The 15,073-nt window shown below is 41.7% G+C and overlaps 1 protein-coding gene across 1 annotated transcript in view; it reads right to left on the bottom strand.

The window, feature by feature from the left end:
- Positions 1-15,073, bottom strand: part of hectd4 (HECT domain E3 ubiquitin protein ligase 4) — a 287,263-nt gene that overhangs the window by 31,909 nt on the left and 240,281 nt on the right. The window contains exons 62-66 of the mRNA XM_078554314.1: positions 12,402-12,609; positions 7,347-7,570; positions 6,525-6,676; positions 3,536-3,642; positions 190-313 (exon numbers count right to left, since the gene is read on the bottom strand). Coding sequence (XP_078410440.1) covers positions 190-313; positions 3,536-3,642; positions 6,525-6,676; positions 7,347-7,570; positions 12,402-12,609 — 815 coding nt within the window. The remainder of the gene's footprint in view (positions 1-189; positions 314-3,535; positions 3,643-6,524; positions 6,677-7,346; positions 7,571-12,401; positions 12,610-15,073) is intronic.

Here is a 15,073-nt window from a genome sequence, read left to right as displayed (position 1 = left end):
TGGAAAGACCGGTATGCAAAGCTGATAACTAGTCCAGCGTACCACTGCGCCAATGCAGCACCAAGCTGAATTGTTCCAGTAAGTTATTTTACTCATTTAACAACAATTAAAATTGATTCATGGCAGCTTATAAAAGTGTCTGTTTTTTGGACAGCTAGATTTCAGACACTGTACCTGTACTCTACTTACCTTTCAAAGTGGAGGTCATAACCGCAGGAAAGAATTGCCCGCCAAACACTGCGGATGTCCTGCTTGGACCGATCGACAATAAACTTCTGGAAACCGTCCAATGTTAAATACTTCTCTTCTGGCGCTATTGGAGATTGAAAAGAATCATAGCATTAGTGAAGGAAACTTTCAATGATCTTTGTGTTGTGCCATCTCAAAATCAAATAGTTATGCTAGCTGTAAAATTAATTTCCATACTATGAATTTATGAGATTATTTCAAGTCAAATAACTTTTCAAACCTTAATAATTGTAACAGGATGTCTTGCACAACAAAGAAAAGGAACTAGCATTAGCAATTCAGATGGGAAATTAAGTTTAGGAAAAATATATACAACTGGTTTAAGTCAGGCTTCACCAGAATGTTAATTAACAGGATGGGGACAACTGTACGAAGCCCCAACCTATTATTAACGTATTTTGTATTAAAGGATTGTTCTGAACAGGAAACTTACTGATTGGCCAGCCGATAAGGAATAAAGGTTTAAATGGTGGCAATCACACCAAACAAAGGTGCAATTCCAAATTAATTAAATGACCAGAAGTTTGATGATAACAACATCTCTTTTTACAATAACTTGTGAACAGTAGCTGGTATTACTGATGAGTACAATTAAGGGGGTTGGTGGCATAGTGGTATTGTCACTGGACTGGTAATCCAGTAACCCAAGATAATGACCAGGGTTCGAATCCCAGCATGGCAGATGGTGGAATTTGAATTCCTCTGGAATGAAACGTGTAATGATGACCATGTCGTAAAAACCCATTTGGTTCACTAATATCTTTTAGGGAAGGAAATCTGTGACTCCAGATCTGCAGTAATATGGTTGACTCAAGTGCCTTCTGAAATGGCCTAGCAAGACTGGGCATCCATGAAGTGCTGTGGCCCATCAGCAGCAGCAGAATTGTACTCGAACACAATCTGTACCCTCATGGCCTGAGATATCTCCCACTCTACCATAACCACCAATGAAAAGTGCAGGAGAGCATGCCAGGAGCAGCATCAGGCATATCTAAAAACAAGGTGGCAACCTGATGAAGCTACAACACAGGGCTACTTGCGTGCCAAACAGTGTAAGCAGCAAGTGATAGATAGAGCTAAGCAATTCCACAACCAACAAATCAGATCTAAGCTCTGCAGTCTTGCCACATCCAGTAGTGAATGGTGGTGGACAATTAAACAACTCGCTGGAGGCAGCGGCTCCACAAATTTCTCCGTCCTCTATGATGTAGGAGCCCAGCACATCAATGCAAAAGATAAGGATGAAGCATTTGCAACAATCTTCAGCCAGAAGTGCCAAGTGGATGATCCATCTCGGCCTCCTTCTGAGGTCCCCAGCATCACAGATGCTAGTTTTCAACCAATTTGATTCACTCCACGTGATCTTGAGAAACGGCTGAAGGCACTGGATACTGTAAAGGCTATGGGCCCTGACAATACTCTGGCAATAGTACTGAAGACTTGTGCTCCAGAGCTTGCCACGCCCCTAGCCAAGCTGTTCCAGTACAGCTACAACACTGGCATCTACCCGGCAACGTGGAAAATTGCCCAGGTAGGTCCAGTACACAAAAAGCAGGACAAATCCAATCTGGTCATTTACTGCCTCATTAGTCTATTCTCAATTATCAGTAAAGTGATGGATGATGTCTTCAACAATGCTATCAAACAGCACTTGCTTAGCAATAATCTGCTCACTGACAGCCAGTATGGGCCCTGCCAGGGTCACTCAGCTTCTGACCTCATTACAGCCTTGGTTCAAACATAGACAAAAGAACTGAACTTCAGTGGTGAGGTGAGAGTGATTACCCTTGACATCAAGGCAACATTTGACTGAGTGTGACATCAAGGAGCCCTAGCAAAACTGGAGCTAATGGGTATCAGGAGAAAACTCTCCGCTGGTTGGAGTCATACCAAGCACAAAGGAAGATGGTTGTGGTTGTTGGAGGTCAATCGTCTCAGTTCCAGGGCATCACTGCAGGAGTTCCTCAGGGTAGTGTCTTAGGCCCAACCATTTTCAGCTGCTTCATCAATGACCTTCCTTCCATCATAAGATCGAGTAAGGATGTTTGCTGATGATTGCACAATGTTCAGCACCATTCGGTGACTCGTTAAGATACTGAAGCAGTCCATGTCCAAATGCAGCAAGAACTGGACAACATCCAGGCTTGGGCTGACAAGTGGCAAGTAACATTCGTGCCACACAAGTGCCAGGCAATGACCATCTCCAACAAATGAGAATCTAATCATTGTCCTTGACATTCAATGGTATCACCATCGCTGAATCCCTCACAATCAACATTCAGGGGTTACCACTGACCAGAAACTGAACAGGACTAGCCATATAAATACTGTGGCAACAAGGGCAAGTCAGAGGCTAGGAATCCTGTGGCGAGTAACTCACCACCTGACTCCCCAGAGCCTGTCCACTATCTAAAAGGCACAAGTCAGGAATGGATGGAATACTCTCTGCTTGCCTGGGTGAGTGCAGCTTCAACAACACTCAAGAAGTTTGACACCATCCAGGACAAAGCAGCCCGCTTGATTGGCACCCCTTACGCAAACATTCACTCCCTCCACCATTGACACACATTGGCAGCAGTGTGTACCATCTACAATATGCACTGCAGAAACTCACCAAGTCTCCTTAGGCAGCACCTTCCAAACCCACGACCACTACCATCTAGAGGACAATGGCAGCAGATGCATGGGAACACCACCACCTGAAAGTTCCCCTCCAAGCCACTCACCATCCTGACTTGGAAATATATAACCATTCCTTCACTTCCGCTGGGTCAAAATCCTGGAACTCCCTCCCTAACAGCACTGTGGATGTACCTACACCACATGCAGCAGTTTAAAAAGACAGCTCACCACCAACTTCTCAAGGGCAACTAGGGATGGGCAATAAATGCTGGCCTAGCCAGTGATGTCCACATGCTGTAAAAATGAATACATAAAAATCAGCAAAATCCAGGGTAAAGATAAAATTGACATACTTTAAAATATGTTGAGAACTGAATACTTCCTGACAAAATGAAGGTATAAGTAAATTAAATGAATAATCGGTATAAGGGCACTACTCATGAATCTCAAAGTGAATTGGCAATAACAGTACATTTGATTGTGTAAAAAATAATTGCACTGCCCAGTGCACGAATACATTGTCCTAAGGCAGCAGAGAGCATTGTCATTTAATTACGATTAAGATGCAATCAATAGTTTGAAAATAACCAGTTAAAGAGATGTATAGTTATTGCTTGTGCTGCAGTAAATATTACAGTAAATATAGAAAACTAATCTGGCCTACCTTCTTGTTTCTTTGCTGGTGACTTCTCTGGGTCCTTGTCATCAGGTTTGGTGCTCTTTTCAGGTGACTTTGCTTTCACAATTGGTTTCTTTTCACTCAGTGCAGTTCTGCTCCAAAAGAAGTATGAAATAGTTTTACATTGTTGTATTTTAAACTATTTTCCTGATCTCCAGAATATAGCAGATATCAACTTTGGACGGTTCAGATATTGTGCTACTGAGCCATACAGGCCAGCAAAATGCTTCAGTTATGATCTCTGGTCTATGGAGATGGCTGATCTGAAATCAGAACATTTATGGTGCTCCAAAGACTGCAAAAAAAATCAAACTATCTTGTACTGGCTGTTTATTTCCTCATTCTTCAATCTATTTGGTTAATGAGATAGCCTGTTGGTTGCCTTGCTCATTCAGGTTCCAAATGCCCTGTTTCCTTCGCTGGGCTGTTATCAGCTCACACTTCTGGAAACTGTCCAACATTAAATACATTAAAAGTCTCATGCCCACATGTCCGTCCTTGGCCTGCTGCATTGTTCCAGTGAAGCTCAACGCAAACTGGAGGAACAGCACCTCATCTTCCGTCTAGGCACTTTACAGCCTTCCGGACTGAATATTGAGTTCGACAAGTTTAGATCATGAACTCTCTCCTCCATCCCCACCCCCTTTCTGATCCCCCCCTTTTTTTCCCAATAATTTATATAGGTTTTTCTTTTCCCACCTATTTCCATTATTTTAAAATATATTTCCATCCATTGTATCTCTACCTTTTAGCCTATTTCGATCCCTTCCCTTTACCCCACCCCACCCTCACTAGGGCTATCTGTACCTTGCTTGTCCTGCTTTCTACCCTTAATTAGCACATTCCTTAGATAATATCACCACCTTCGACACCTCTTTGTCCTTTTGTCTGTAACATCTTTTGGCTACCTCCACCTATCACTGGCCCTCTATCCAGCTCTACCTGTCCCACCCCGCCTTAAACCAGCTTATATTTCACCTCTTTTCTGTTTTCACTTAGTTCTGTTGAAGAGTCATACGGACTCGAAAGTTTAACTGTGTTCCTCTCCGCAGATGCTGCCAGACCTGTTGAGTTTTTCCAGGTATTTTTATTTTTGTATTAAATACTTTTCCCTTGGTACTATTTGGAGATTGAAAAATTTATAGCAATAGTGAAGGGCATTTTCAGTGTCACAGGTGCATAGAAAGTGGATTCAGCCATCATCTGTTAATAAAGGACCCATGTTAACCTTGAGTACTCTTATCCTTCTAATGTAACTGTTAAAACCTTTTAATCTTGATATCCTGTGCAAGTTTCTTATTACATTCTATTTTGCTGCTCTTGCTATCTTTATTTACTTCCTTTGTTGTTCATATCTTTTTCAGTCCCCTGGACACACCATTATTTGAACTTTTATATGCTCTTTTTAGTTTTATGTTATTGCTCACTTTTAGTTGACCATGTTTTATTTGGCAAAATTCTTTCCCATTATTGGTCATATATTAAACTATTTTTTTTGTTTCTTGAACACCTTCCACTGTTATCTGTATTTTTTACCCAATAATAGTTGTGAACAGTTTACTGTGGTCAGTTTCTGTCTCATCCCATTAAATTTAGCTGCATCAGCATCTGGAATCTTAGGTTACTCCTTTTCAAACCTAATATTGAGGTTCATATTACGATCACTGTTAGATAAATATTCTTTTACCGTTAATAACCAAGTTTGGCTCATCAGTCTCTCAAACCTACTGTGGTCTGTCCTCTTGTTGGTTTGAGAGCATATTACTCCAGAAAACTGTATTGAATGCACTCAAGAAACTCATTACTTTTCTGACTTGAGTTACTTTGCTCTTCCCAATCCATATGAAAATTCAAGTCTTCCCTTAAAACAACTTGTTTTATCTTATTGCTCAATTCTAATCATAGAGTCTCCATAGAATTGATAGCTTTCCTTTACTTTTATCTGCTCTTAACATTGTAACATTATGTTTAATCAACAGGGCTACCCTTCCTTCTCTTCCAGTTTTCATATCCTAAAATATTATAATCTGCAATATTTAACCCAGTCATGACCAGCTTGCAACCATTTCTCTCTAATGTCCCATACATTGTTCTGTCTCAAGACTAAATACTTCAAGCTTGCTGCAAAATAAGTTCCTGTGCTGAGTCTAGAAGAGACTGACAGAAGATGTGGGAGTGCATTCCAGACTACATTTGATAAAGGAAGGGTAGGTCAACAAACTGAACAGAAAATAATCGCCATATTACTAACACTCAAAGCAACAAAACGTTAAAGCTTATTTTTCAAACATTGCCATTTCTAAAAGGATTTCTAATAGGAAGATTCTTAAGATTACCAATGGTCTGCAAGAGAAGCTCTGGTTAAATGTTGAGGCACTCATCCAGAGGTAAGTTAGTAACTCAGGGCTATATTGAACTGCCTCACGCAGTCAAGAAAGAAAATCCCAGGGTTTTTCCTGAAATATTTTCCACTGCATTGTTTCTTCCCCAGAAGTTACCACTTCTGACAACTGGAGAGGGAGGTGAATGAGATTGCAATGTCAAATGTGTAGAATAAGAATGGGGGCTAATTGCTTATTTCCTCTTTTCATACGATTGCATTTCCACCCAAATATATTGAGTGCATAACTGCTTGTACCCCTAAGTACATGCAGCTGTTTGCAGCATTGTGTTATATTAAACCAAGGCTCCCTGACAGAATTATAGCATGGCTGTATAGATGTTATAAACTGCAAACCTAGAGTTGTAATTTATGCAACACTGATAGCACCGATGAGCTAGATCACTATCTTGTGTAAGTGCTGTGGCTGTCATATGTACATTGATGCAATAAATCCACTAGATTGTACAATAAGTTGATTTTTAACTTTGCACTTTTGGAGAACAAGGTTCATTTCCCTCTCACCTGAAGTGATGTTTTGAGCTACCTAAAATCCTGATTGAAGAGGGAAGAACCCCAAAAAACACAACGAACCTGACGCTGTTCAGCACGGACCTGTCTTTGCCTGGAGGTTTGGCAATCGGTCTTTTTGTGCTAACTACTTTCCCAGGGTGTTGCTCCTTTCCTCCTTTACTGTACTTGCTCTTGTCGAATTTTGGTTTTGGTATGCCATACTTTCGTAGTATCTTGTGATTTTAAACAAAAAGCAGAAATGGCTTAATTATATATGGTACAATGCACAGTAACTTAATGCATGCTTAAAGCAATGAATAGATTCTCATATGACAGAAAAGATGACATTTCAGAAACACATTTCTTTCACATAATACAATACTGTTATTCTTATGAATAAAACGGAACAATGAGCACAATAAAGTTCCTTGAATAACTGATTAATCAGTGTCGATATGACCAACAGCATTTCCAGTGTTACACTTACTGTTATATTTTGAATGTCACACTTGACTTAGGCAAGAACCTGCTACTGCCTCAAACCAGTGACCAGAGAAACACTTGCCACATGATCATGTGGCTGCAATCTCCTACCTTAAGTACCGGTATACTGTCAGTCTAAGGAGTGTCTTGTCTTGCCACTTAGCAAGAACAACAAGATCCAAATATTAATAAGATTAATGACCAGTTGCTCTGTTTTTGATAATATTAACTGAAAAGTGTTTAGAAAAAGATCCTTAAGCCAGTCATGCTGTGCAACAAAGCTGAGATTGGCATTAACAGCATATGGTAATTATCCAATACATGTAATAGGCAAATCTCATCACTGGCTACCAAAGCTACACGAGACATAATGGCTCATCGTGATCTACCAACTCAAAACTTTGTCCAAAGCGCACACACCTGCGTGAGTTGATCCTCCAGAACTTTCTTTGGTGGCCGGATGTTTGTGAAAAATATTTGCAACAAATTTCCTGGTGTCTGAGAGTTGATTTGTTCTTTACTGAGGAAAATGTCAGAAACTTTAATAGGTTTGGTTGGAGCCAGACTCAGCATCTGCTCAGAGTGTATACAGCTTCGGAATATCTCTGCAAGAACATCTCGTGCTCCAGGAACCACCTTATCACCTACATGAAAAAGGAGAATTAACATTTTTACATGGAGATAGCGGGGATGTTTATTTATTGATACAGTTTTTAAAAATACAACTCCCTAAACATTAAAAAGAAATAAAATAACTTGAAATTATATAGCACCTTTCACGATCTCAGAATGCCTCAAAGTGCTTTTCAGCCAATTAAGTATGTTTGAAGTATTGGAACTGTTGTAATGCAGGGAACTCAGCATACAACTGATACACGGCGAACAGTAATTAAATAATTGACCAGATAATCTGCTTGTGCTGTTTTCCGAGGGATAAAAACAGACCAAGACGTTAGGAGAACTCCCCTGCTCTTCTTCAAAGGAAATGCCGTGGGATCCATAGCAACCACCCAGGCTACAGCCCTGCAGCCCTACCTGGTATGGATACAGGAGAGTCCCCTGACAGAGGGCAGACTTCCTTTGATCCAGGTCCAGAAAAGTTGGCCCAAGTTCAGGAGCAGATTGCCTGCCTGTCACCAACCCAACCTAAAGCACCATGCAACAGAAACTGGAACCCCACACACAACCCTTGGCCCCCAATTTGTGCAAATGCCTGAGCTGGACAATGGCCTCTTTAAGGGATTCTGATTCACATTAAAACACCCCAACTCCTAACAAACCAGCCTGATCACAGTCCCTGGGTTTGAATAGCTGAACCCACAGGTTACCAAGGTGAACAGGGAGGAGCTAAGCTGGACAAGAACAGCTCAGCCCTATGATCAAAGGGCCTGGTGCACTCAGAGCGAAATGCCCAGCATTTCCCTGTGGATCGCCCAGAGCAGCTTGACCATCACTTACCCAGAGTGCTAACCACCCTGTAAAACTCCCAGGCGTTTTAGAAGACATTTAAATCAGGAATTGGACAGGCAAAGTTCTGAAAACAATAGCTTTGCTTATGTCTGATCCCCAGAAGAAACTGAGAACTGTAGGCCCGACTAGACTTCCCCATAAGGAGAGATTTGAATCATACCAGGTCACCTAAACATTTCACATCCCAGGACAGGTCAATGTCCTTGCTGATGCACTAATCCAGATTTACACCTCATAAAAAAGGAAAATGCAGCAGGGATCTACCATTGCCGTTGCAAGCTGTGCGCCTGATGTGCCAATGTGAACTAAAGAATGAATGAATACTCCTCTATTCTTCCTCATAAGGCCACATATATCTAAAAAAAAATTCATTTTTCCCGAGGCTACGACTGTGAGAGACTAAGACCTCGTCCAGTATATTTCTTTTATAAAATATATAGAGATATGCTCATTGCTACAATGTTCAGCACCATTCGTAGCTCCTCATATACTGAAACAGTCTATGTCCAAATGCAGCAAGACCTGGACAATATCCAGGCTTGGGCTGACAAGTGGCAAGTAAAATTTGCGCCACACATGTGCCAGGCAAGGCTAGGAATCCTGTGATGAGTAACTCACCTCCTGATTCCCCAAAGCCTGTCCACCATCTACAAGGCACAAATCAGGAGTGTGATGGAATACTCCTCACTTGCCTGGATGATGCAGCTCCCACAACACTCAAGAAGCTTAACACCGTCCAGAGCAAAGCAGCCCACTTGATTGGCATCACATCCACAAACATTCATTCCCTCCACCAGACAAACAGTGACAGCAGTGTGTACCATCTACAAGATGCACTGCAGAAACTCACCAAGGCTCCATAAGCAGTACCTTCCAAACCCAAGAACTCCACCATCTGGAAGGACAAGGGCAGCAGATAGATAGGAACACAACCGCCTGGAAGTTCCCCTACAAGCCACTCACCAACCTGACTCGGAAATATACCGCCGTTCCTTCACTGACGCCGGTCAAAATCCTGGAACTCCCTCTCTAACAGCACTCAGTGTACACCTGCACCACGTGGACTGCTGCGGTTCAAGGCAGCAGCTCACCACCAGCTTAAGGGCAATTAGGGATGGGCAATAAATGCTTGCCTAGCGAGCGATGTCCACATCCAATAAATGAGTAAAAAAAAAATCTCTGAAAAACCACTAACAATACATTGTGGGCTGCACAGACTAAATACAAAGGCCATTTGCATTTCATAACTCAGGCTGGCCAACAGGAGTCTGCTCGTCTACTGAGGCAAAGGACCCCGTACATTCCTTTTAATTCTTAATGTTGAGACATTCAACAATCACAGGGACCTAGACGAGGTATACACACCCATTGTCAAAGATAGCATGGAGAGGGGGGAGTCATGTGACATGGACCTCTGGTTTGTGGAGCCAGTAATATTGCTTTGCTGTACTGCAAAATCTCAGTCTGCCATTTTACCATCTAACTAGCAGCATCACAGGCAAGGAGTTCTTGTCCAGGTTGGACACCTGGCCCCCATCTACAATGCTTCTGTTAGAAATTCTGCACCATCACCTACAAGACTGGTTCATCTCTGCATGCCTCTCTCATCATGTGGTGTCAACACCACCGGAAAAGTGAATTATCCAGCATTGGTTTTCAGCTCACCGACGTCTGTGAAGGAATACCTCATTAAACTTTGATTCTGGACTCTGGAACCCACATCAAACAATATTTCTTGTCTTTTTGGTCCCTGCACTGTAAATCTTTCCTTCCTCTATCCCTCTTTTACTACATGAATGCAAAGGAGGCAATATTGCGACTCTCCTCCTGCGTTGAGTGTGTGTAAATAAACTAACCTTTTTGAGTTCATCCTATCGCGAGTTTGCTGTGGGGTTATTAATAGAAAATTGGATCACACCAAAACCAAGTGGTTGGGAAATATGCCACCACTTATGAAAGGGAAAACAAATCAAATTATCCTTCTGTTTAGGATGGGTGCCGAGAGGAGAAATGTGTGTTCAAATTAACCCCCCTCCTGTCCATAGCATCATCAAGAGATTATTCATTTTCTTGACGTACTGTCTGTACAGTAAAGGGTTAATATCAGGAGCATCTGATACTGATATAACTACTGATGTAACTTTGATGCAATGTCACATGATTAAGTAACCGATTTGGTGGGAAGAAGTACAACCTTGTGTAGAGTACTGAGATGTACATAGATCTGCAAAGAAACAAGAGTTTTTTTTAATGGTCAACAGTCTACCATAGTATTCTTAGGGTAACAGGCAAACCCTAAAGAAACACTGTCCACAAAACTAATGCTCTTTCTCACCCATTATTACTTAAACTACTTTCAAATATACATGTCTAAAAATAGTCAAATTACTTCAGGGTCGATATTCCATCATTACCATTTGTGTGTCTGAGAGCATATTACCCTTCAATAAAAATACACTTCTTTACCCTCATCACAGTCACACAGAGCCTGCTTGCATTGCATCACCAGTGGCCTCCAGTAGAGGCCAGGAGGCATGTGATGTGTATTTTGAAGCTACAACATCATACATTCACCTATTCCAACGAGAAGACACTAGCGGCAAAATTTTACGAATGGTGGGGTTTCCTGCAACACCATCCGAAACGTTGGCTGGAAACACATCCCTGACAATGCTGGCTGCCTTGCAACCATTTAGTGTTCCGAGGAGCATTAATTGACTCGTGGCCACTGCTAGGTCTGCAAGTGGTGACCAGATTTTAAGTCTTGCAGCCAGGTGGAGGTAAGTACGGTCTCGTGGCAGAGACAGGAAGAGAGGCACAGGAGTCCTGATGATAGGACCAGGTAGAGAGGGAGCGCATGGTGTGGGGGTGGGGTGGGGTGGAGAGGACGAGCGCGCACAGGAGGGGGTGGGGAGCGCGAGCACGGGAGGGGTGGTGGTGAGGGCAAGCACTTGTGGAGTTCCCACACCGCCATACAGCAACACACAATCACATCCACTCGCACGGTGGGTGAGGGGTGACTGAGTGAGCATCAAGAGATTGGGACTGAGTCAGACAAACAGACTCTGTCGCTCTCACACTCATCTTCATTAATTACTATGTATTAAATTATCAATTTATTACTTTGATATTGCTTTATTTTTGCTCAGCAAGTTCTTTTTCATCATTCCTCAACTTTATTTTGAAATTCACGTTTAATGTTGTGCCAACCTTAATCTTTCTGAAATTCGTTCTTCGGCCCCTTGAGTGAGAAGAAAATGGAAATATGGCCGTTGGAAATGGAAAGGTTGTACAAGCCTGTCTGAGGCCTCTTTGGGAAGACTTTACTGTGGATGAGCTGGAGAACTACTTGACTTTTAAAAAGGTTGGGTTGATGTTCATGAAAAACAATTACTCAAAAACAATGATGTGTACACACATTGTGAAATAATTAGTCATTGTTACTAACATTTATGATGTAAGTGGAAAAAGGGATACTAATTTGGGAGCTTCAAGGCAGGTTCCTTTTTGGAGAGAGAATGATCACGATTGCTGGCTGGTACCCCTCATCTGCAATGAGTTCAAAGTGCATCTTTCTCTTTTGGATGCTGAATGACCTAGTGCACACTTCCAACATTTCTGTTTTAATCGGATTAAAAAAATATATATATCTCGGCTTCTTCCAACCCCAAATTATAAATAATGGCTAATTTATGAATTGCCAGTTTTCAACTTATCAATACTGCGTTTTTGTTGTGGTAAGTGGGATAGTGACCTGGAGTAAATCATTGCTGATTACTTTTTCCTCCCAGAGAAGAATGAAACAGAGTCTGGTTTCCACTCGGAAGCTCCACTTCTGCTGGCCCCGCACTAAAATAGTGCAGCCAAGATTGGGAACAATACACATGAATCATCACCAATCCAACTTATGTCGCTGTAGCACAGCAATGTAGAAGATTTTTGATCAGTTTTGTTAAATGGGCAGCTTTAATTAATGAATCCCAGAAAACTGGTCCTTTTGCTCACCTTTTATCAGTTTATCAGTGAAATAGTCTTCCAATGCCGAACTGCCTTGGGTGTCAAACAAACTCTGGTTTACAGATGAGACAGTCAGGATCTCCTCCGTCGACATCTCCATTAATTCATCTTCTCCATCCAGACTGGACAATCCAATCAAATCACTGCTGTTGAATAGACTGGCACGGATCTTTTCAATCTTTGCCCTAGCTCTCACCTACAAGTGAAAAAAAAACATCTTCTGACCCAAAAAAGATTTTTTGAACTATATCCTTGCTCTTCACTGATGAATATTACGAAGCACAATAATTTCCCTCCCACTCTCTTAAGGGACTAACTCATGCTGAGTTTGCTTCTGTAGGTGGCAACAGACTTCCCATTCCTCACCTACAGTTTGTGGGTCAGCCTAGAGGCAAGTGCCAGTAGGTTATGCCAATAGAAGCAGAGTATCAAAGCCAAGCTCAATCCTGCCCTTGTTCAATAGGCACATATGGTAGTGGCTGGCTAGTAATAAAGAGAAGGAACCATGGCCAGTTCTGCCACTCTCTCGCCCAAAAATACCGAAGTTAATCTTAGGTATCTGAATGTGCACAGAACAAAGAATGAATCAGATTTCCTAATTTTATGTCTCAGTATCACACTACGATGTCATACTTACTAACTGCTGTGGTTTTGTGTAATAGACCATGAAAGTCTCAGGTTTGCTATCTCAGTCAGAGCTATAGTGGATACACTACAATTAGCTTCAGTGTCCTTGAATGTAGGATGATTATAAAACAACTGGAGGCTTGGACAGCAGCCATCTTGAGGCCTCAAAATAAGGCAATGAAGCATTAAAAAAAATCTTTATTCTGTATATCTAATGGGAGTTTTGCATTATGCATAACTGGTCCTGGCGTTGGGAGGCTTTAGAGATGACCAGAAATGTGAAACATTAGTTTCATAATGCTGTCCAAAATTAAATTCCTTAGATTACACATAGTGATCTACACAGACAAATGTGGAAGTCCTGTTGGCTGAAAATGTATCCCCATGTCAATAATTCATTTTCAGTGTTACTGTTGATCTAGATGCCAGTGTCATCTAGTAACTGTAACACTAACCTTTAAGTGTGGTGGTGTAGCAACACACTGCATCAAAATGCTAGGATATGTAACAAATTGTGGCTACAATTTATTACATGCACAATTAGAAATCACACACCAGGTATTCTGCATGGGTATTTGGAGTTAATTCTGAGGTAAGATTGAATGTGGATAAGTTTTGAAATGGTGTGCAACAGGAGGGTAAATCAAGAGGGTAAAACAAATCTGTCAGAATGCTGCAGACAAGACCTGAGAGACACAGGCTTGTGTTTAAAATGGACATAATAAAATGATTAAAGATTTTGGAAGGGCAGGAAGCAAACAGGATGATGGGAATAGGCTTCAAAGGCACCAAGCTTACAAGGAAGGCAAAACAGCTATTTGCTGAAACCATGGAACACAAATTTCCAGCTAATGTAGTATTCCATGTTTTTCCTAAAATCCATTACTGGTGTAAACAAATTGCATACTCATTTAAGTAAGGTGCATAACAAGCAGTGAAATAGAAAAGTATTTATTTTCAGAAATAAAACAGAAAACACTGGAAATACTCAGGTCAGGAAGCATCTTTGGAGAGAAAAATAAAGTTAATGGCCAGGATTTTCCCAGCCCTGGGATGGTGGGCTGGGAGGTGGGGGTGTGGGGAATAGAATCTGGGACAATAGTTGGGAGCTACATCATGATGGCTCCCCGATGCAGTTCTGCCAACTGGGGGTTGTTTGCCAGCAGTGGGACCAATGTGGATCAATTGCTGCTGAATGACCGTGGGCAGTCAATTTAAATAACTAAAGGCCCGATTAAGGTCATTTTCTGGTAGCCCTCTGTGGCCATCTGGGGTGGGGGTTCGAGGGACCTGGAACTGCAGGCTCCATGCCCCAAAGAGGGGTTTGCAGCAGGGAAGGTCACCCCCATGGGCTAAATGGTTATTCAGACAGGCCAGCCTGCTATGTCACTCTGATTTGAAACTTTGTTTTATTTGCTTCTCCAAGGGCACTTCTGAGGCATCCTCTCAATCCACAACCTGCCTCAGCGACACCCATCTCTACTGATGGGGATGTCAAGGTTTCTGCCAGCCCTTTGAATGGGTAGGCAACATCCACATCTTGCCTGACATCCTTAATTGGATGGTGAGCCTGAAGGCAGCCTGTTAGGAGATCTTTTGATCCTGATGTCAGGGTCCCAAAGACCACGGTAAACTCCTTTTCAAATGTTCAGGCCTGTGACCTTTCATCAGAGCTCTGATTGAAGATCACAGGTTTGAAATGTTAACCCTGCTTTTCTCTCCACAGATACAAATCTTGTTGAGTATTCACAGAATTTCCTATTTTTATTTCAGAGTTTCAGCATCTCTAGCATTTTGCTTTATTATTTTCAGATTTTGGTAAACCAATTAGTTTGAATTGCAAAAGGTTTGCAAGAAAATATTAAATATTTCACATCAGCTATTTGGTAGTGGGTTTGTCTGTTTATTCTGCAATAATGTTAACCACCAATGATTAGTAACAAATGATGCCGGACCAAATAACTTCAACATTTTTCCAGATTCCTGTTCTACAAATATAAAACAGGTTCATCTTGGAGTTTAGCTACATTCAA

This window comes from Cetorhinus maximus, chromosome 12, assembly GCF_964194155.1.
Source record: "Cetorhinus maximus chromosome 12, sCetMax3.hap1.1, whole genome shotgun sequence".
In the NCBI taxonomy this organism is placed as follows: Eukaryota; Metazoa; Chordata; class Chondrichthyes; order Lamniformes; family Cetorhinidae; genus Cetorhinus; species Cetorhinus maximus.
Note: the sequence above shows the minus strand (reverse complement) of the source record. Positions and strands in the feature narration are given on the sequence as shown.